Genomic DNA, 23,562 nt, shown 5'->3' on the forward strand with positions numbered 1-23,562 from the left:
TTCTTCCTTCAGGAAATGAGAACTATGAGCACATCCTCAAAGAGGCAATAGAAAAGCTTGGAGGAGACAGCCAGAGAGACGACGCGGTGGTTGTCGGGGAGGCCACGGCCAGCAAGCCACCCATGGACGACTCTGGCACTGTGGTGAGACCGGCTGCTGCCCTGTTTGGCAGGGGCCACCCTCTCTCTGTGTCACTTGTCCCCCTTGCACGCTGCAGCTGGCTCCCCTGGGCTGGCCACAAACATGGGGCTCCTCTGGTAGTGGTCCTTCCCGTGGGTGCCTGAGCTTCCTGAGTGCCCGAGGGGGAGGTCCTGAAGACTGTGCTCAAGCAACTGAGATGTGTCTCCAAGAGCTGTCAGCGCTGATGTGGTTCCCTCATGGAGAGAGCTTTTGTCTGAGCTGCCCTGGCAGCGGCTGGGGACAGGCAGCTACTTGGAGCTCTGGCAGGTCCTTGACTTGTTTGGTCAGATCAGCTTGCATAAGGGTGGCTGAGCAGGCGAAGGTGCTGGAGTTCATCTCCCTTCAGATATGGTCCTGGCAGATTCTGAGCAGCTGGACAGAAGGACCCCATCATAGACTGTATTGGCCAGGACATCCAGAGGCCATCTACCCCCTGCAGCGAGTAGGGACACCTTTAAGTAAATGAGGTTGCTCAAAGCTTCATCCTTGAATGTCTTCAGGCATGAAGCCTCCACCACCTCCTTGGGCAAGCTGTGCCAGGGTCTCACCACCCTCAGAGTGAAGGACTTGTTCCTGCTTCTTACCAAGAGCAGGGTGGGATTAACTTCCCTTTGCTAACCAGCCACTGTCTTTGTTTTCCTCAGCTGGACGTTGGGGTGCAGATGGAGATGGAGAACATGCTGATAGAGCAGCACGCCCTGGAGCAGCAGAAAGCTCTCTCCTCCGGTTCCCTGGAGGACGCTGCCTTTGACCAGTGTGCTCGTCGGAGGCTTCTCAAGTTAGTAGGGCCCCTGTGCTCTGATGGTAGCGCACAGTGGTGCGCCCCTGCTCCTGGGAGCTCCTTGTCTCTGGGAATAGCTGGGGACTTGAGAAGGAGGTTGATCCTGACAGTTTGGACGTGCTACCAGTGAGCAGCCTGAGGACTTTTTTCCAGTGGCTTTTCACAGCAGAGGAGTTGTGCCCAGTGTCTGTTTAAACTCATTTTATTCTAAGAACCTGTTAGTAGCTGATAAAAGCTTGGACCTGGGTGCCCCGTGACGTACCAAAGTCTTCTTAGCAGAAGATCAGACCTTGGGCTTCATGGGCTGGAGTTTCTCCAGCAGTGACTACAGAAGCACCTGCTTTGTTTGCATCCTCCTCCACCTTAAGGACTGTCCTTGCTTCTCCTTCCAGAGTGGAGCTGCCCGAGTACATCCTGGACTTTGGCCACGTCGTTCTTGGTGACATCCACACGCACGTCGTGAAGATCACCAACCCCGGGCAGCTCCCCGCGTCCTTCTGCGCCGACGGACGGGCTCTGTGTGGCACCGGTAACCCATGCTGGAGAGACTTCCCGCGGGCTTGAAGGACCTGTCTCTGACAGATGAGCTGGGGCCACGGGGAAGGGTTTTGAGTGCTCTTTTGCATCGTTTTCTCTTCCTTCCTCCCCCTGCTCGGTGCTCTGCAGCCAGAACTCTCCTGGCCCGCAGTGTGCAGCCACCTGGGCTGCCCTGACGCTTCATTGCGGGGGCTCCGTGGGCTGATCACCTTGGTCACCTCTCAGCATCTTCTGCTCTTGGCTACCAGGAGCATCTCCTGAGTGTCTTTGTGCGCTCCATGAGCTTGTGTTGGGAGCAGACGGGACCCTTGGTGCTTTGGAAGTGCTTTGTTTAGAGTTCGTAATGGCACAGTGCTGCTTTAGCCTCTCTTGAGACAACAGCCTCTGAGGTCAAAACAGGCTTTCAAAACAGGTCCTTGAGGACCATCAGATGGTGACTTGCTGCATGTGAAGGGTGGTCAGGTGTCTCCTCTAAATTGTCTTCCAAGCAGCACCACAGCACAGGGGAATCTTCCCTGGAAGTTCTTTGGAGAGATCTGCGCATCCTTCCTGGGGGCCTGGTGAAGGAATTGCTGGTGCTCCTCAGCTGATGGGTTTCCGTTTTACCCTGCGGGTCTTGAATTCAGGCTGTGAAATTCCTTTCCCTTTGAGCGGTGACAAGAGAGAAGGAGTGGCTGTCTTCTCTGGAGACACAAAGGGTCCTTCTGCCTGACAGTCCTGTGGACACCCATACGGTCTGAACATACTTGTGACCAATTTCACGATGCTGGTGTATCTCAGCTGCTTTATTTTCACCCTTTCAAGGTTTCAGTGTGGATCTGGGCTGCGTGAAGAACCTGCCCTTCTGTGAGACAGAGACCTTTGAAGTGCGCTTTGACCCGCAGAGTGCCAACCTGCCGGTGGGAGAAGTGAATGTTGTCCTGCCCATCAAGGTACTGTATCCTTCCTCACCTCCCTGTGCCAGCACGGCCTTTTGAGGCAGCTGTCAGGTTGGGGACAGCAGCAGATGTTGCCTGGACCTTCAGCTGGATGCTCTGCCCCTCACTAGGCAGAAGAAGGCCCCACATTTCCCATCCGCCTCCGTGCCAGTGTGGCTGAGCCATCCATCTGCGTCTCCAGGGACAGACTGGAGTTTGCTGCTGTCCAGTGTGGACAGTGTCAGGAAGAAACCATCAAGCCCCACAACCAACTCCAGGTCCCCTGTTCCATCACCATGAATGAGCCTGTTGTGAAGGGGAGGAAGAGACGACGCGGGACACGTAACTTCTCGGTTGGGTTTTCTGTGCCTCTCGTGCCTTTTCTGCCGCTGTGGGTGCCTCACCGCGTGGGGACGGCTCGTGGGAGGGAGACTGGAGGGTATGCAGCAAGGCTGGTTCACCTGGACTTGTTGAGCAGCTGATGTTTCACTTCTCTGCCACCTTCACCCATTCGTCCTCCTCCAAGGACGGTGCCTGCCCGTCTGCCTGCCCTGCCCACAGGTTTTCCCTCCAGTTCTAGGCTGCAGTGGCCACATCTGGTCTGGATGTGGGTGCTCTTGGCGCCGTGACGGTGTCTCAGAGCACTGTGGGCACTTGAGGGTCTGTCCTCACAGACCAAAGAGACCTCACAAGGTTCCTTCCTGTGCCCAGGTGGACAAGTATTTGCCACTGTACCTTAAACAAAAGCTGCTGAGGCAGTGGAAGAACAAGCGCTGTGTCTTCCAGGTGCTGCCCTTGGCCAGGACCCTGACTCCAGGACAGCGCTACAAGGTGCGAGTCAGGTTTACACCCCGGAAAGAGGTGAGATTGACGTGTGGAAAATAGACTCTATAACTTGCTGAGAAGTATAAGCTGCATCCGAGTCCTCATCCTGTTCCTGCAGCTGAGGGGGAGGCTTAAAAATGTCGTTCAGATCCTGTTCTGGTACCTGGTAAATTTTATCGGGTCTGGTACACCTCTGCCCTATACTGCACGTCGAGCAACACCCCCTCAGTTTACCTTTGTGTTTTTTATTCTCCCTCTCGAGTGCTAGTACCATAGGATCTTGTGGTGGGACTAATCCACACTCCCTTTGCCACTCTGGATGGTTTTGGAGGGTGTAAAACATATCCAGATATGTAACTTCATCCCATTTTCCTTCTCTTCTTAGAAATAACATCCATTGTAATAAGGTGTTGTAATCTAATGTTCCGTTTAGTGGCCATTTAGCCCCATCTTCTAATTTATACCAAGGCCACCACTGATTACAATATTTCATAAGTGTTTTCTTCTTTTCAGTGCCTCCTGATCCCACCAATTCCTTCCAATGGGCTAGCACACACCCTAGGGGATTCTTCTTAGAGGCTCCACTTTGATTGTTACCCATCATTTTAGGCTTAGACTGCGACGGTTACAGTTTGAACCTTCCCTTTCTAGTACTTTCTGTGGGGACGTAGGGGGAAAACTGCGCCTGCGCGTGTCCAAAAACACAGTTAGGTGAACACGCAGTCAGGCAGCAGAGCAGTACAAAGTGGCCGGCGCTGGTGAGGGTGAGACCCCAGTTCCCTTGCCTGAATCACAGGATGCGCCCACCACTCCAGGAGTGGTAAATTTTCCCTTCTACAGCACTATAGCCAGGCAGTAGGGACAACGTCCTTGCTATGGCTGTAGTGGTACATTGTTCCCTTGCCCTTAGACTTTCAGGTTGTCATCGCCTTCCGAACGAGTGCAGCTTTACCCACCGGAACAACCAGACAGGTGGGTGTTACTGAGACTAAAAGGTCTCTTCAAGCTCAGATAATTTAGAAAGAATCAAAATTTTCCTTTTCTGTTGTTTTAATTCTAGGCAGAGGACCCAGGCTTCTGCTCCAGCTGATGCGGATATGTGGGAGCGACGCTTTAAAATGGAATGTTTTGTATTGTCAGCACTTATTATTATTTTGATTATTTTTTTTTATTGTTACTGGTTTTTATTGTTGTTATAGTTGTGCATAGTAATAAAGTTTAGTTTTTGTTCAGTTAATCAAGAGTTTCTATCTATATCTCTATTGGACATCAGGGGGAGAAAGTTGCTACACCACGTGACTCATAACTTTATAGGAGACAAAGAAGGGATATGGTTCACAGGAACTGTTTGCATGCGATTCGCCACGTCTTGGATCAATTAGATTAGACACGGTGGAAATATTTAATTTCCCACATATTCCTTTCTCTTAGTTTTATTGCTCTTCCAGATCTGTATGAAGTTTTTGATCTCAACCTTCATCTAATATCTACCACAAGTTCCAACCAATCTCTTCACAGGGATTTGGGACTACAAATTGGGGCCCTTTCCTTAGTTTACAGTAACTTGATTTCACAATCACTCACTCATCACACCACAGCAAACACCAAGATTTACGCCAGACAGCAAGTTTTACGACAAACAGTTGACATTCTATTAATTAATTGTCTGTTAAACTCTATCTATATCCATCCCCTCAGCATTATTCCATGTCACTGAATCACTGGTACCAGCAAGCAGCCCCAGCCCAGGCCCGTTCCCGGGCTTAGCGGGGCTGTCGCCCGTCGTGGTTCACCGCCCGTGGTCCCTGCGGTGCCGGCTCGTTCCGGGCAAACTGGGAATCCGCTTCAATGGTGGAGCGTTCCCAAAGGTGGTTTGAACGTGGCCACTGGGACTTGGAAACTGGTGGCTTGTGGACACGAGAGCTCTGGCTCCCAGTCCTGGGGTGTTCCCGTTGCTGGCCAAAGGCCGAGTGGAGATGACACCCCTGATTGCGAGCGGTCGGGAGCTCCTCGCCCCTCTGATGGAGCGATACAGAGCGGATGTTTGCCCGCGGTGGCAGTGCCAGGACTGTCTGGGCAGTGTAACCCTGAAGGAGGAGGAGAAGCAGCCCCTGAGCTCACACATAAGGACCTGCACTCCCCCAGGGCGAGCTGAAACCCCTGTCAGTCCATTTAAATCCATGGGATACCCAGTTCCACCTGATGCCAGGAACCATCCTGGTTCCTCAGAGCCAGCGTGCCAGGGCCCCAGCCCCTGCTGCACATGAATAGCCGTGGGTGGTGTTAGAAATGACAAAGGTCCTAAAAACAGGACTTGAGGCAGACACTCTAGTGAAACAGTAATTTATTAAACATTCTTGCAAGAACGGGTGACCTAACAAAGTAGGCACACCTTTGGTCAGAGTTTGTAGCACTTTTATACCATATCCTTATTCAAAAATCATTAGGTTACCTCACACACCTATACATACTCATAACCTGTCCCGCTTCATATTAAAATGAGTTCCAAGAAGTTACTTCCATCAACTCCTCCCCACTGTGCCTGCGCACTGCTGTTTGGTGGTGGTCGTTGAGGGTTGTGGGGATGAAGTTGGATGGCTCCTCTTCCTCACTGCAAGTAACCTTCTGTCTTGCGCAGACTCAGTTACCCCTTGACTCTGACCCAAACTACAGGTTTGGTTTCGGCAGGTTTTGTATACCTTCAAGGACAAGGGGGAGCTTGAACTAGTTACAATGAAATGCTTTGCCTGCATTTGTGACCAATTAGACAGGCAAGGAATTCATCGAACAGATAAGGAGGAGGGGGTACTGGAACTTGTCAAAGAAGTCATTTTATATCCACAGAACACATAGTCCTTGAGTGTATATTTTACTTAAAATACGGTGTTAGACTCAAACTTATGTCCCAATTGGTGTTTCTTCTTTATCAGTGAGGCAGAGTCGTTCAAGCCAGGCATCGCTTATGGGAGGTCACCGCTGTGGCACTTCAAGCTATCCTGTTAGCAAGCCTTCCTTAACCCTTTACAAGCATCTTAATGCAATATTTCAGCAATGTTGAGACATAAGCCCACAGCTTTCCCACCCCATCACCCATTACTTAGCAAGCTTTAGATGGGTCTCCAGGCCTAGTCAAAACCGGCTGGAGTCTTCTTTTTTGTCATGCGCCATCATCATGGCAGAAATACTGGGTTCACTGGATTTACACATGCGTGAGCTTCCTTTTCTAGTACTTTCTGTGGGGAGGTGGTGAGGGAAAACTGCGCCTGTGTGTTTCCCAAAGCACACAGTTAGGTGAACACGCAGTTGAGCAGGAGAGCCGTACAAAATGGCCGGCGTTAGAGAAGACGAGACCTCAAACCCCCCGCCTGAATCACGGGACGCGTCTACAACTCCACGAGTGGTAAATTTTCCCTTCTACAGCACTATAGCCAGGCAGTAGGGGCAATGTCCTTGCTATGGCTGGAGTGGTATATTGTTCCCTTGCCCTTAGACTTTCAGGTTGTCATCGCCTTCCGAACGAGTGCGGCTTTACCCACCGGAACAACCAGACAGGTGGGTGTTACTGAGACTAAAAGGTCTCTTCAAGCTCAGATAATTTAGAAAGAATCAAGATTTTCTTTTTCTGTTAATTGTTTTAATTCCAGGCAGACAACCCAGGCTTCTGCTGAAAATGATGTGCACATTTGGGAGCGGCGCTTTAAAATTGAATGTTATCTGTTGTCCGGACTTATTATTATTTTGATTATTTTTCTTATTGTGGCTGGTTTCTATTGTTGTTATAGTTGTGTACACCAATAAAGTTCAGTTTTGTTCAATCAACTGTGAGTTTCTATATAGCCTAAATTCTTCTACAGAGAATACAATAACCCTTTTCAATTTGCAAAAGCAACATTTCCTAGCATTTTCCACAGTGGGACCCCCACAGTGCAGCAGGGGGAGGGTGTGGAATAAATGCCGTGGTGTCCCACCCACAGCAGACAGTCCTCCACAAAGTTCTCCAATGTGAGTCCTTTCCCACAAGGCTTTATCTGTTCATCAGCTGCCCCGCCGTGGGTCACTGCTATGGGGGGCAGTAATAAATCCCAATGTCTCTCCAGTCCTCCATGGGGTCACCAGCCCCCCCCCAGCAAATCTCTCTCTCGCTCATCTCTGTGGGCTGCAAGTGCTGGCAGAGGCTTGCTCCAACGTAGGGTCACAGCATCTTCTTCTCTGTGTCTCCACCTGTTCCATCCAGCGTGGAGCCTCTCCACTGGCCACAGGTGGGGTCTTGGCCTTTTCCATGGACTGTGGAGGGGGAAAACACCCTCTCCACCGTGGGTTTCTCCACAGGCTGCAGGGGGATCTTTCTCTCTCCAACACCTGGGGCGCCTCCTCCCCGACCCTCCCCAGCCTGCGTGTCTGCACAGCTCGTTACATCTCCTCACTCCCTTCTCTGGTGGCAAAATGCAGCTGCCAGCAGGTTGTTTTTTTTTTTCTCCTATATGTGATTCACAGAGGCGCTTTGGCCCAATATTTACACTTTGGGGCCACAGAGAATTCCAGCAGCTCCTCACAACAACCATTTTCTACAGCCCCATGTCTCTCCCAGCACCCAGCTACACAAAACTGTGACACCGGGGGAGCGGCGCGCTAATGACCCGGGTTCATTAAAGTTGTTTTCATTAGACGCTGGGGTGTGGTGGTGACAGCAGCGACCTCCGCGCCACTGACGCCTGGCGTGGTGCGGGCGCAGCATGACAAGCTCTATGAGAAGAGGAAGGCGGCAGCGCTCGAGAGGGGAGAAGTGAGCGGTGGGAGGGGGGCGGCGGGAGGCTGCCTGGGAATCGGAGACGCACCGGGGCGGGGTGGGGGGTGGGTCCCGGGCGGGGCTGGGGCGGCGGGAGCTGGTTCTGGAGACTGGGGGGTTCCAGAGACTGTGGGTCCAACCTGGCTCCCCAGCGACATCTGCTGCTTCTTCAGCGGAGGGTCCAGGGGAATGGGGCATTCCCAGGGCACCGGGGGAAGGGGCCGTTGTCAGGGCACCGGCACGGCCCTGGCGCAGGCATTGCCCAGGGTGACCTTGTCAAGCCGGGGAGGGGGACGGTGCCCGGGCATGAGGGGCCCCCGGGTGCCACCCACGTCCCTGTCCCACCCTTCGCCTCTCCGAAGCAGGGGCTGCCCTGGGCCAGCAATGGTGCCGGGAGCCCCTTGCAGAGCCCAGCCTGCCCGCGGGCACACGCTGGGTGCAATAAATCCCTGGCAGGCGTTAACTGGAGAGCACCTAATTGGGAGTGGCATCCTCTCTTGCAATGCTCTTGGGGCCAGACTGCTCCATGCCTGGCCCTGACCATGGTAATGGACATGAGGGTCCTGCTGGACCACAGTCAGGGCAGCAGCCATGCCCATCGTTGGAGAGAAGCTGCAAAAGCAAGAGAAAAAGTAGAAAAGAGGGTCGTGTAGAGATGTGATTTGTGCGTCACGGTAAGGAAGGTGCAGACAGAAGGACGCCCCTGGGACAACCTTTTGTATAGGAATGTTGTGGTTCTTGTAGTAATGAAAAGTCCAGAAACCTGACTGGAGGCTGCTGCCTCAGCCAGGAGAGGGGATAAAAGCTTGCTCAGTTGTTACTAAAGGTGTCTTCGATCCACCGCGATCGCAGTCCGGGCCTTTCAATGCGCCACCAGTGGCACCCAGTGCGGGGCACTGACACGACTCGCTGCGATCCGGTGCCGCGGCTCAGCTGAACTCAGGGCAGAACGCTGACAGGAAGCGCTACCGGCGCCCCAGTGCCTCTCGCAGGAGGAAGGTGAGCGGCTGAGAACTGTGGGGATGAATGTGATCAACAAGATTGTGAAGGAACATGGGAAGAAAAGGGATAGTGGAGAGTTACAGCAAATTTTTCTTTGGACTTTGAAAAGTGATCCTTCCACAAACAGTCACAATATTTCTCCTGCAGAAATCTGGGATGAAGTTGGGGTCAGATTTGGGACGGTGCCACTAAAATGGCTTTGCCAAAAACGTTATCATTTCCTCCAAGTGGAATTGAGCCATGAAGGTGAATTCATGTTTTAAGGAAATGGGGGTGGAACAGGAGGCTGAAGAACAAGCAAAAAAATGTGTGTAGAAGAGTAAAATCTATTACCAGGTTTATTTTTTTTTTCTTCTCCATCCAAAATACTCTGAGGTAGGATGGTCCAGGTGAAAATGAAGCTCATTTGATTTCAGCAGTGCCTCTCTGGAACCATCACAGCTGTATACATCTACCTTTCCCTGAGGGGTTGATACCCATTGCAAGGAAATCCCTTTGTGCTAGGATGCAGCCAGGCTGGCTTGGGTTATCAGTTTCCAGCAGGTGTGCTGCTATGTTCTGAGGGACATGATCTGCTTCAGCTGGGTAATACTACTTAAGCTTATCCAAGTGTGGCTGGTGAGGAAATAAGCTCACCTTGTTCCCTTCTAGCTGCAACAGCAGCATGGACAAACTGTACCTGTTTCTAAACCAGAGTACCTCTTCCCATATTCAAGTGAGAATCAGTTGTCTTGTCTGCCAAAGCCAATCACCCCAGCAATATTTCCAGGGCACAGGGGAGCTGCCTCAGTCCCCTGTCTCCTGTGGTGTTTGATTGATGTGCGAGAGCCAGGTGCCCCAAGCAGCCCATCCTCCCTGAAAGGGCAGCTGTGGAGCCCCTGCAGCAGCCTCACTCGCCCAGCCCTCACCGCTTTGGTGACAGAGATGAGCTGGTTGAAGCTGATAAGAACGATGTTGAAGACAGAGGCAGTGCACACCAAGTAGTCCACCACCAGCCACAGCTTGCACAAGCCCCGGCCAAGTCTCCTCCACTCACTGGGCACCACGAGGTCCACTACTTGAACCAGCATTACATTCTCCACTTGGATCTGAAGGTCAGTAGCTCATACTCTCTGCTGGTTAGCGATGGTGGTTTGGACCACCACAGAGTCTCTAATTACAAGAGTTACTTCTCATTAACATGGCCTCAGGTCATAAGGAAATAGACTTATTTAGTTGGGCAGCCGCAATGAGTGGGGAACTCCAGAGGAGAGATCTCTATCCCTCTGGGTCAGTTCTCTCTCTTGACAGTGGATTGAAAAGAAAACAGCACAGATTCTGTAGGAAGACAAAGAGTACTATCAGGATTGTGTATAGGCTGATAAATAAAGCATATGCTTAGGTCATGGATGAATTATGTTATGCCTCTGAGTTAGCTAGACCACAGTAGGACTTTATACACAACAAAATTGAAACTACCCATGGCCTATCACAATGTCATGGTCTCTTACTCCTGATTATAGTATGCCACAGTTCTTATCCTGCCATGGACACTGAGGATGAGTAATACTTCTTTACTTTGCCCCTCAAGTATTCTGAACACATTACAGTGCAAACATGAATGTGAGAGTTTGGAAGTGATACATGGCCCATTAATTAAAAAATAACATTTTTTTTTGAGCAAGATTTTATATCCTTTTTCCTTCTTCTTCCCTTCTCTGCTGTTCTTTTTCTCTCCTTCTTGCTAGAATTCTCTATTTATGTTCAGCTTTTCCTGCAAACAGCCTTTTACCCCTGAGGCACTAGTAGATTTCAAACCAGGAAGCCAGAGTCATTTATTTCTGTTCACTGTCTCCTGGACATTGCAGTGATTACTAATCAGGTGTGGTGTCAATCTATTTTCTAAATAGGTGCCTTCCTTCATAAAGAACCATCATAATCAACACTATTGGCCACAATACAGATAAGAAAGTTCTGAGTACTAGAATTATCTTTCTCAACTGCAGCTTGAACTGTGTCAGCAGTACCAGCCCTATTCTTGATTAGGATAATTAGAATCCATGAAACCACTAAAAAAAGCAAGGTGGCTTATTAAAATTGGCGTTTCAAATTTGAGATCTGTGTCTTATGATCGCTCCAACGTAGAGAGAACTTCATCTTCTTATAGTTGAGCATGTATGGAGAATGACTGTAAATCATCAAGTGTTGAAACCTGGGGCATACCCTTGATTAATGAAGTGGATGGCATGATGCCTCTTAAGCCATGGAAAAGAGTGCTATAGTTTATGTGCTTATACATTTTTATGTTCTATAGTTGACTCACTCTTTAACTTTTCACATGCCAATTAATTGTGTGGTTTAAACATCTTAAATAGATGTCTTCATCTGCAACCCATTAATTTATCTTCTACTGATGAACAGAGATTTTTAGCAAGAATGCTAGAAAAATCAAAGTTTCAGAATTCACAAAGTAACTTGCATTTGCTTATGGAGCTACTTAATTGGGTAAAATTAATCTTTTGCCCTACCTGCAATGAAATATGTTGGACCTTCAGAGAATACTATTCTTCTGTAGAATGTCCAAAGCAAAACCCAACCACCTGTTCAGAAAAGCTTTAACGTTACAAAGCTCTATTTTTTTCTATTGGTCAGTTACCTTAAGGTGACCTAAACTCTTATTCCAATGAAAAAGGAAACTAGCTGAAAATACTTTGTGTAAGAATACCCAGCTTTCTGGCTTCTGGGTCTTGTGCTAAAACATGCCTGAGCATCCTAGTAGAACTGATTTTACTAAGGGCAAAGAAATTTGATAAATAGGTGCATCTTGTAGATGGGCATCTCATTGGCAAACCTCCAGTTGTCTGGGATTTCACCTGTTAACCAGGACTGTTGATAAATGATAGAGCTTGGCAAGTTCCTCCGCCAGCTCCCTCAGTACTCGGGTGTATCCCATCCATCCCCATGGATTTGTGAGTATCCCGGTGGCATAGTAGGCTGTAGACTGCTTCCTCCTGGATTATGGTAGTTTCATTCTGCTCTCCATCCCTGTCTTTCAGCTTAGGGGGCTGAATGCCCTGTGGACAACTGGTCTGGCTAATAAAGACTGAGGCAAAGAAGGTATTAAGTACCTTAGCCTTTTCCTCATTCTTGGTGGCCATGGTCCCCTTCACATCCTGTAAGGGACGGAGATTCTCTTTAGCTCACTTTTTGTTGCTAATGTAATTATAAAAACACTTTGTGTTATCTCTTACAACAGTGGACAGACTGATTTCTAGCTGGGCTTTGCTTTTCTAATTTTCTATCTGCATGACCTAACAAGATCCCTGTATTCTTCTTGTTTTGCCAGCTCTTTCCTTTTCTTTTCCTGAGTTCCATCAAAAGCTCCCTCTTTATCCAGGTCAGTCATCTTCCCCAAAGGTTCGTCTCATGGGGACAGCATAACATTATTTATGATTTATGCTATACTGTAGATCTCTTTTATGAACTGTATTTAGTCAACAGGGGTACAATTTGGTAACTTTCTGACTTATTCTTTCCAGCTAAAGGAAATACGAATTGTTAGAGGGTTTTTTATCAATAATATATGAAAATATACTTTTATCACCTAGTTAGTAGCAATAACTTTTTTACCAACTTTTGTGGGGTGTCTTAAATTCCTCAAAGGATCTCCATTTCTTCTGCTCTTCTTAAATGAGAATCGCTTTGAAATGGATGGAAGTAGAATATATTATCCATTAAATTTATGTTTTCGCTTTCAAGTATTGCTTCATACTTCTGTCTTTAACATGTTAGGGTTTTTTTAACTTTATATGTAATAACTGACATAGCAGATTAGCAGTTCATCTGGTGTAAAAGCCTTTCTCCATCAGTGACTGATAGAAGATGTTTTAAAAGAAACTTCAAAAAAACATATAAGACACAATTGTAGAATTGCATACAACTGAAAGTTGGAGCTTCTTTCTGGTTTATGCCTTGAGGCACACCTTTCTATTTGTTTCTTTCTGCAGATGCTCTTCTAACATTGAAAGAAGGCTGTACAGAACTTACTTTCAAAGAGTCAAAATTTAACAGCAGAGATATCCTTTGTCCTCTGAATTTATCTAAGAATTTTCTGAAGAAGGTTGTTTTTCAAATCTCCTGTGTATCAGAGACTAAAAAATACCTGCTGTGTAATGGAAGCTAGTAGAAGGCTCATCTATCTCTTCATACAAAATTCAATGGTCAGGAGATGTCATTACAGTGCAACACAGTGTGTAGTGTGTTGTTTCTTCAAACAGTTAGTTGTATAAAACTGTCTCCTTAGCCATTTTATCTTTTCTGTCTCTTTACCCTTGTGTTGTTGCTTTCATTTACCATCACTTTCTTCATTCCCTGAGACTTCAGGATTTTTCTTTTCACTCACAAATGTCTTCATCATTTCTGTGTTAGTCTTTAACATCTAGCAATTGTTTTCTTACCCTCAGTCATTCTAATGAACAGAAACATACTTTAGCTGCACAAAGATCAAATATATTAGAGGCTTGTTTTGAAAGCATTTTGAAAGCCACTACAGAAAGGCTACTAAATGTTGAGAATAAAAATTTCTTAACCTTCACAGAGCCTACCACGTGTACAACTTTCACACCCTGCTCTCTTCACTGCCTAACAAAATTGTACCCTTGTTACATGTTTTCCTTTATTGTCTTTAAGGGGAAAGAATCTATCAACGTAAATCTTAAATATCTCCAAAAGTACAAGTAAAAATACATAAATATATGTAACAGATGCAGAATTGCCTCCTGGGATGCATGTATTATGCATACAGAACTGTCATAACATCCTTCAGACAATCACATTTTTTCCTTTGCTCCTGGTCTTTACACCTGTCTCGTTTTGACAACGCACCCGGATGTAATGCGGATACTAAAATGTAACTAACACTATAAAAACATATTTTCCACTTTTTGGAACGTACTTATTCATACAAATATAGGATCAAATTAATCCACCTAGACTAGAAAAAGCAGTAACCACGCAAAAGCAATTTCCTTTACATTTTAACCAATATTCTGAAAATAGAACTATGATTCTTGAGAAACAATTGTCTTCTGGGCAAATCAATGGTCTAAGTCTAATCCATAATTTTACAATATTGTTAATATCATAGCTTTCACATTGAAGGACAGAAAAAAAGAAAGCGGCTTTTATTTTCATCACAATAAATCTAATTGAAATATTATGAATATTGAATGAACAATGAACAATCCTATTTAGATGTTGATTAATTTCAAAATCTTTTTAGCAGAAAACATGTAGATTTTCTTTCAATTTAAGACCTGTTCTTTTCATTGTATTTTTTTTCTAATTCAAGATTAAATTATTTTTGATATTTCCTCTACATTCGTCTTCCAACATCTGTTTGTCTTTGGTTCTGCGATGTATAGCAGCAGTGGGGAAATGGAGTTTCTCTGTTAAGGAAGAAGGGTGAAGCTGTTCTAGAGCACCTCTAGAACCACTTAAAAATGCTGCCTGTCTGACCTTCGATGTAAATATCATCTTTAAGTTACAAATCTGCTTTTCAGTTGCCTGTTGGCTGTTGATTTATGTGATAAAACCAAATAATCATCTACCTTTCCCTTGACATTATACGTTCATATGTAAATAAGTGGAGTGGAAGTTTCCATTGGATAGTCAAGGGGCCAAAACCGTATTTCAATGTAGAACTAAGATGTTTGGAGTATGAATGCTGACAAATAAGAATTGGTAAAATGCAATCTCTGCAAACATGCAAGGAGTTACATATTCCATGACAATACAGAACCAAAGCAAGAGCAACACACTTGTACACAGGGGTGGAGTTGGAAAATTTAAGAGATCTTAGATTATTAAAGATTTGTCAGGTCTCTTATGAAGCATGCTCTTGGATAAAGTTTCTGGAATTCTGCTATGCTTTTAAGGTTATGTGTTTGGTTATGATACCAAGATCCTTCAGATGGCAGTGATTTCCCACTGATGCTCCAAGTGCAGTATCTACTCTATAACCTAGAAGGTATTTCTTTTAGTTTCTTCTGAGAAACCTTTATATAAGGCTAACCAAGAAATATTGTTGTTAATATTATTGTTGTTATTTAATCTTGAATGTACTCAATACAGCCTGTGCATTGCAAAAGTATACAGCAGTTACAGGTTGTTCTTCATTCCCTGCACTAGGTATGGATCTTTGAAAGTGATCTTTTGAAACCCTACAAACATTTGGAGCTCAATTTAGATCAAACAAACTTTACAAAAGTTGTGCTGAAGTCCTCGCTGCTGGTCTTGGATGTGCCCAGTCAAAGGTCAGAGACAATACATAGAACCAGACAACAGTGTCAAAGCAAGTAAGCAGATAACATCTGATACTATTGCTTTATTGAAATTTAATACACTGGGAGTGTCTTTGAGAATGGTTCTGGTTTTATTTAACAGAAATGACCACAAAGTTAATGACTTACCTTTAAAACAAAAATAAAATGCATTGATTTGGTGATCTTGCATAGAGCCTGATGAATAAAAGAGGTTGTTTTGGGCTTTGGCAGACTCTGAGGTGGTCAAAGATTTTTAATGTCTTATCAGTTAAATGCTTCAATTACATTAGGTAGGATATTGCACATTGCTGAGTAGTAGATGAGCAATAACTAAAATTATTCCATAATTTCGGGAGGTTAAGGCATCACTTTTTCATGATTTTATTTCATTTCACTGTGGCAGAAAAAATGACTAAACATCACTGCCTCTGTCTTGGCAGATTCGTAATGTGTATCAGGAAAGGCACAGATACTGTCCTCAATATGTTTATTTTTAATTGTAATTGATTTCTAAAGATATACATGAGTAAAAACATTGTGAGGGCAGTTCTGTTAATAAGTATACATATACACTGCAACCCTTCATATCAACAGCATTAATAAAATGTTAACAAAAATTTATGGAGAAATTATAACAATTTTAACAAACCATTTCTAACTAATGTTTCAAATTTTTATTATATTGCATATATAATAATGTGTAGTGCATTCAGATTAACTATGCTTAATATCGCAACTCTTCTCCTGCCATACCTTTCTTCCTAAGTATGTGATATGAACCATGACATTACAATCTTAAAGCTGTAACAAGAATGAGTTATGTTTGTACTATTTCCCATTCTCATTATATTCTTTGTCACACAATGAATTAATGTTGTGCCATTCTCTGTTCTCATTACAATCTTTTCCTTATGAATGGGGTATCAGAATTTTAATGTCTTTTGTAATCTCTGAGTTATAGGAGTGTCTTACACTACCAAGACCTTGTTAATATTCTGCATTGTGATTGGCTGGTTGCACACTGCTGTGTATGAGGGTACACTGAGCAGCCAATCAAGTGGTTTTGACAGTGGCTAATTCAAAGTGTTCCACTAAGCTGAAGTAAAGCCCACAGACCTCAGTGTGTTATTACTGCTAAACCCAGCTAAACACAAGAAAGTGTTCATTCCCTTCCCAGGCATGAATCAAATATCAGTATTTCAGCCACTGCAAGTTATGAAGCACTCAAGAGAATGATAATATGCAAGTGCATACACTTTCTGCAAGTCCTTTTGTTCTTCCTTTGCTTTTATGGTTTCCTCAGTTTTAAAACCTGTTGTGTATTTCTCCACATTAAAGAAAAAATAAAATTTAAAAAGAGACCTCTATATTTCTATTCTTAAATCAAAAGAAATTGGCAGTTAGGTTTTGGCTGTAACTGCTTGCTGGGTCTGGTGTACTGAGTGTGTGATTTTGACAGGTTAGAAAGGTTAATATATGAGTGCACGTCCAATCCTTTTTTCCACTGCTGAAACTCAGAAATAGAGTATATCTGCTTTCGATTCTCTGTGCTTACAGCTACGATTCTGCACATTTTCCAGTTATATATTTAATTGTCCTCTTGTCTTTTTAGGATCTTTTAGATCTCACTTTGTGTAGTATTTATGATTAATTTTTAAAAAAATCTTTATATTTAAATCATAATGTACCCTGATATAAGTCAGAACATATTGCAGAAACCTGGAAAAAGAGAATATAAATTATAAAAAAGATTCATGTTTATCAAATATGCTTTTCATGTTAGTTGATTCTTGAAAGCATTTTCCAGTTTACCCAACGTAAATTATATATACGATAATGAATAAACGTGGATTTTCTTTTATTTTTTCAACCTATCACATAGTAAATACATGTTCATAACCCTAAGGAGGTGCTATTAAAATTTGGTATGTGAGAAAAACTCTAAATCAGTTAGGAAAATGTTAATACTGGCATGCTGAATATGATGACAAGTAAATTGGCATTTGTCAGTCAGTACCATGTTGGAATAATGCCAATAACTTAGTCTTTTTTTGGAGAGTGTAATTTTCCATTTAACAGAAAAGTAACTATAAACAACCAACAGTCTTTTACTTAGGTGCTGCTGAAACCCATAACTACTAAATCACAACCCACCCATCATTCTGGGATAGACAAGCAGGTTGCATTGGTTAGGAAACTGTTATTAAGAATTGTGCAAAACCATTTTGACCGTATGGAGACTGTGGGAATGAGAACACTTGCTTAAGAGTTTTAATGTAAAGCGCAGCTAAGGGTATATAGCACATATAATTCTTTGCCTGTTGTCCAGTTGTATTTTCTGTCCGGGGGCAGTAGTGGAGTGGTGTAAGAAACACTGGTCAGCGGTGGTTTACACACTCAGCTGCTTTATTTAATTGTTTTCTCTTTGGAACTCATTGCTGTGCATTCTCAGCATCTCCAGATTTTGAATTAATTTATCCTTATAATATTCCCAGTAAGGCAAAGAAATATGTTACAGCTGGCGAGCTGAATGTAGATAAAATTATTCGCCTGACTTGGCCTAGTAGCAATGTCGTTAACTTTGTCTCTTTACACACAGTCAGGTGTGTGAAGGAAAAGTCAGAGTCTGGAACCTAACCAATGACCAGATAGGAATATTGGGACTAGCAGGGAGGGTTATTTTTGTTATTTTTAAAGGATTTGAGGAACAAAACTCCGTTGTAGAAATTTACACTTTGGTCAGAAAATGTACAAAAGACCTTTAGTACTGGAAAAACAAATAGGTCAATTCAGATTGTGAACAATCTCAGTAGGCATGTATTTTGGAAAGACATTTTGCTTTCTCTCTTCTGTATTAGCCTTTAAGAATAAACTACATATAGACAAGAAGTTCCTTTCCATGGTTGCATTGCCATGTCATCTGTGGAGATAGGACAAGGGGCAATGGCTGCAAATTGGAGCACAGGAAGTTCCGCACCAACATGCGGAAAAACTTTTTCACAGTGAGGGTGACAGAGCCCTGGGACAGGCTGCCCAGGGAGGTGGTGGAGTCTCCTGCTCTGGAGGTATTCAAGTCTCGTCTGGATGCCTATCTGAGTGATATGAGATAGGGAACCTGCTTTGGCAGGGGGGTTGGACCCGGTGATCTCTCAAGGTCCCTTCCAACCCCTACAATTCTACGATTCTATGATCTCAGGGAGAAGTGTCCTGGAAACTAAACCTACCACTCGCAGTTGGCTTTTTTCGGTAGAAACAAGGGGGCTTGTGATATGAGATCACAAAACATCATTAAAGGTTTATTAATTTATGCAAGAGTCAAAGGGCTATGGCCTTCATAGATTAGCTCATTTGTTACTACATTGATGTATAAAAATTTATCCAAATAGTATTTTTCCCCCTTTGTTTTCCTCTTTTTGCATATTCAGTAGTTACTTACACTCTGGTCCTTTGCATTTCAATTGGATGTTCCTGTCAGCATTTAATTACTAACAAACTCAACTGTGTAACAAAGTCAAGTGAGGAATATGTGTAAAATTTTAAATTTGTCTTTGGGGACTTGACTTAATTTGATTTGGATAATGTAGTTAAGCTAAATGAAGTTCACATAACATAAATTCTGTCCCAGAACAGTGGTGTCCACAACTTATGTGAGGATGAAAGTTCATGTGTTTTGAACTCTGAAGCAGTCCTTTTACAGGTTAAGCTCATAATTCTGGGAGTTGTTCCTATTGTGTTAAAATGACTAAAGTTATCTGTTTTATAATTAGTACCTTCTAGCAGATAGAACATGACTTTAATTTCCGGAATTTTTGGTGCCTAGATCTGGACTACTTGCCTTAAATGAAAGCCTAGGTGGTGGTTTTATGCTTTTTTCCCCCCTTTTTCATTTACATGAGTTGTTGAGCTGAAAACTGTACTCTCTAGAACATTCTTGGTGCTATGTCCCACCTGTTCTTATGCTTTAAATGTTGTGCTTGATACTAAAATCGGTTCAATAGCTGGTTGTATTAAAATGGTTAAGAGCTAGGACTCTAGACAGCAATAGTTCAAAAATATGTGAAAGCAGTGGCTAAAACCAAAGTAGAGCACTGAAATGCCAAGGCAAAGGCTACTTCTGCATCCTTAAGCCCACCCTTTTCCATAAGGATTTTCATTTACATGATTGATGGCCTTTTTTACCCTACATCTTTTTCATCTGTTAACCTCTGGTCTTTCTGAACTGGAACAGGAAAACTAACTGTGAATTTGTAAGATAGGGGATAAAGCACAGAAGTATGTATAAATGGGAATTTATTGCCAGATATCAGAAGACCAGGCCGACTGAAAAAGACGTAACACGGGGTACATGATGTGACTAGAAAAAATAAGGTTGCTTACTATCTGATTTTGTTTCTCATTTTTCCTTTTTTTTTTTCCTAATGAGAGTAAAATAATTGCATTCAGAAATCAACTTTCTCATTTGCCTGAAGGATTTATGCTTACATTTACTGAAGTGATGACCACAAATGGAGCTTCTGTGAAGTATATTTTCTCTTTAAAAAATAAAGGTGAAGGAAAACAAACGTGTCTCAGTAGCCTTGGCATTCAAGTTAATAAACATAAATGTCTGCTGAGTTTAGGAAGTTCTAGATTAAGCCCAACAGTATATAAGCTTTAATTGACGTGACTGCTGATGAAGCATAGGTCTTGCCTGTTTTGTCTGTTCAGCTCTGATTTAGCCAATTGTATAGCAGCAGAAGGCTCTGAAGGCTTTGCAAATTATTCAAACATAAACTGTAAATATGGAGAGAGGGAGAAATCATGGACATTTCTTTCATACTTTTTACTCTGCTTCAGAAAAGAAGATTTTTTTAATAAGATCAATTCTGAGTGTGTACGGAATATATGCTGATATATATTACATTAATTATGACTTAGATGTGTGTGTGCATGTAATTCTTTTTTCTTGAGTGACATCAAACCTTTTAGGCTTTCTACCTAATAGTGGCTTCCTTTAGCCACAAGTCTTCCCATTTCTGATGTTAGAAAAAAATTCTAGGACAAGTTTCTATGCAATGACAATTTGCCCAACACTCTCTGAAAGTGAAAATTCTTACAAAAGTAATGACCAAAATGCAGCCCTCTCTGGTTAGAAGTACAGTAATGCTGCACTTCAGCATTTTAGGGTGTGAACTAAAACAATAGCTCTTATTCAGTTGAAATTGTGAGGGGAATTTAGATAAGCACAAGGTAATTATCCAGGTTAGAATTTGGCCATAACACAGGAGCTGACACCTCCTATCAAGAGGTATGTAATCACATTGTGTGATTTTCTGCAAGAAATACTATACAGAGCAGCACTGATTTTCAATGCCCTTGTGAACAGTGTTTCACAATATATGTTATTTTCAAGACTCTGAGAAAATTCTCCACAACTGCTTTTAAGATATTTCCCCTAGTGCAGAGATTTTATTTTTTTTTAAGCACATGTTCTGAAAAGCACTGACAGCCTCTTCAGCAAAGGAGCCAGGATTGTCAGCCATTGATGAAAAAAAAAAAGAATCTGCTTTGACACCCCAGAATAAGCTTCTGGCAAAGTTATGTCTTTCTTTTAGATGTGGATAAATCACACGGCTCAGAAACTGCATCATACATTATGCCTGAGTTATAAACAAATGCTGCTGAGGTAAGGATATTTCTCAGTCCAATGTACTGAATCTCTAGATGTCACTTGCCTGCATCAGGGTAATGTTTGCTCAAGGCTTGGCTGTGCGTTCCAAGCAGCTTATATGGATCTTCATGAGACCCAACCAAACAGATGTCTGCATTACCATACAGTCCTTTCTTAAACACCTGCATTGCTCCACCAGTGGCACCATGTTTAGTGCTCTAGAGGAGATCCACTGTAAAGAGAAAGAGCGAAGAATTTGTGTCCATATCTGGTGCTGTTCATTCTGTAACCTCTGTAAGGCCTGTGATCATGACAAGTGAGGACTTTCTTTCCCATGTCTGTGACGCTTGATCACTGTGAGTTTTTTCCTTTATGTGGTTCATGGTTGCTGGTAGGGTCTAACTCCCAGATGGTTATACACATTGAAAAGCACCTATGGACAACTGAATTGCAATTTTCATTTAAAAACTGTTACCCACATATAAGCAGACTGTTAAAACAGTTGTTCAGAATGTAGAGTGCTTTAAGACCTCTCTGTTCCAAGATGCTGAAACTCATTTCTCCCACTCAGGTAAATTACACCACTGCTGTCCATATCTAATCCATCACAGCTAGCATCTAAGAGCAATCAAACCCCAAACTGCCAGGAACTGTGGCTCCACATGCTGTCTAAAGCCATTGTTTTTTCAAGTCTACATAATATTACCATAACCACAAATGATGCAAAACTCAGTAACTGTGATTTATCCCTAACAAAAGAAAGCAGAATGTGTATTATGTACCTTTCTGTTCCATACTTTGGTTCACCCACTATGTTATTTCATGACTTCTTCAAGATTTCATGTTTGCACTCTGTTGCCAGATACCCTGTTTTCAAGAGACAGGCGAGGGAGGTTGGAAGTGAGCAAAAGAATGAGAACTCCAAAGGTGAATTAATGAATGGTGATGTTCAGCTGGCAGATGGCATCACAAACATCTACCTTTTTTAAAAACCTTTGTCAAACAACAGGCAGTAGATTTCAAATGCATGAAAGAACGTATTTGTGTCTTGTTATATAGGGTGAGTTTTGTTGAGTGTCAGATTTTAGGGAAAATGGGAAGCATAAGTGTTGCCTCTTCTAAATTCAGATATCTGTATGGGAGGCATCTAGTTAAAGTCAGTATCCATTCTCTCACAAGAATAAAGGAAAGAGCTGAAGATCTCCAGAGAAAATCTCCTCAGAATCTGATTTATTCTACCTAGGTTAGAAACTTGTGTAGATTATATTACAGGCTGGAAGTGTCATTCTCTTTGTGTTAATGACACAGTTAATGACAGTTTAGTTAGGCTAAATATCTAACTTTTTCCTGAGATGAAGTTAAATGGCATGGATATTAACCTCACCTCTATCTGTTGTTCAGTTTCCTTTGAGAGTAGAGTGATTCAGACCTGTAAGACAGTTGAAGTATGAAGGAAAGACAAAGGAAGCCAAACCAGGCAAACGTCATGATGATGACCAAGAGGCAACTCCAATAAGCATTTTGTCACTGAAAATGTAATTATACTGACATAATCTTGTGAGACAATAGAAGTCCAAAGAATAATTTAAGGCCAAATGCAGAAAGAGAACAGAGACATCTAATCCTTTTGTTGGCCCTTTAGAAAATAAATTGATTTGGAGTTCATACAGAAAAGGGTAGCACAATCTACCTCTACATACCCAACTAAAGATGGTATAATAAAAATATGAGGTTTCCTAAATAATATCGGGGCTTTCCAGAACAACTCAGACACACATGTGGAGTATAACCTGAATAAGTTCAAGACCTTAAGGAGAGCTCTGAGAATAGACCAATAGTAATGATTGCAAGCTTGCCTTCCAGTATTAGGAGCTGGTAAGAAAAGGGGGAGAGGAGCGCTGAACAAAGTAGGCAACAAATCTATGGATGAGTAAGAAACCGTTTGCTTTATTTAGGCTTCAACTTAAGCAAATGATAAGAAAAGAAACTGGTGCTAGTTTGAGGTTTCTAATAATGTTCTTTGGTTTGGTTTCATTTGGTTTGTTTTTGTGTGGTTAAAATATATATAGGAATAAAGTGGGGTGGTAGTCCTAAAATCAGATCTGACATTTGCAGGGAATCATATTGCATCCAGTATAAGACTCACAAAAGAAAGTATGGAGGAAGATGAAATTACACAGAAACATGTAAAATGTTTATAAATTCTGTAAGAAACAGATGAGACAAATGAAGTGCGTTTATTAATTCTGAAATGGTTGGCACAGATGAAACAGACTGGAGTGAATCTTGTAAGTGAAATAAAAATCCAAGGTGTCCTTTCAAGTGTAGAGGTGAAAAAAGAAGATGCCATCCAGATGGACCTTGACAGGCTTGAAAGGTGGGCCCAGGTGAACCTAATGAGGTTCAACACTGCAAAGTGTAAGGTGTTGCACTTGGGCCAGAGGAAGCCCAGACATAGATACAGACTGGGAGAAGAGGTCCTTGAGACTAGCCCTGCTGAGAAGGACCTGGATGTTCTGGTGGGTGAGAAACTTAACATGAGCCAGCAGTGTGCTCTTGCAGCTCAGAAGGCCAATGGTATC

At 43.3% G+C, this 23,562-nt stretch overlaps 1 protein-coding gene across 1 annotated transcript in view; it reads left to right on the forward strand.

The window, feature by feature from the left end:
* The window catches only part of LOC311204220 (hydrocephalus-inducing protein homolog), a gene marked incomplete at both ends in the record, with an annotated part of 78,931 nt that overhangs the window by 43,212 nt on the left and 12,157 nt on the right, over positions 1 to 23,562 (forward strand). Inside the window, 7 exons of the mRNA XM_084280675.1 lie at positions 13 to 143; positions 825 to 958; positions 1,354 to 1,490; positions 2,303 to 2,430; positions 2,547 to 2,768; positions 3,202 to 3,276; positions 4,151 to 4,212. Coding sequence (XP_084136801.1) covers positions 13 to 143; positions 825 to 958; positions 1,354 to 1,490; positions 2,303 to 2,430; positions 2,547 to 2,768; positions 3,202 to 3,276; positions 4,151 to 4,212 — 889 coding nt within the window. The remainder of the gene's footprint in view (positions 1 to 12; positions 144 to 824; positions 959 to 1,353; positions 1,491 to 2,302; positions 2,431 to 2,546; positions 2,769 to 3,201; positions 3,277 to 4,150; positions 4,213 to 23,562) is intronic.

The sequence above is a fragment of the Gallinula chloropus genome (assembly GCF_964237585.1).
Source record: "Gallinula chloropus genome assembly, contig: HAP1_SCAFFOLD_40, whole genome shotgun sequence".
In the NCBI taxonomy this organism is placed as follows: domain Eukaryota; kingdom Metazoa; phylum Chordata; class Aves; order Gruiformes; family Rallidae; genus Gallinula; species Gallinula chloropus.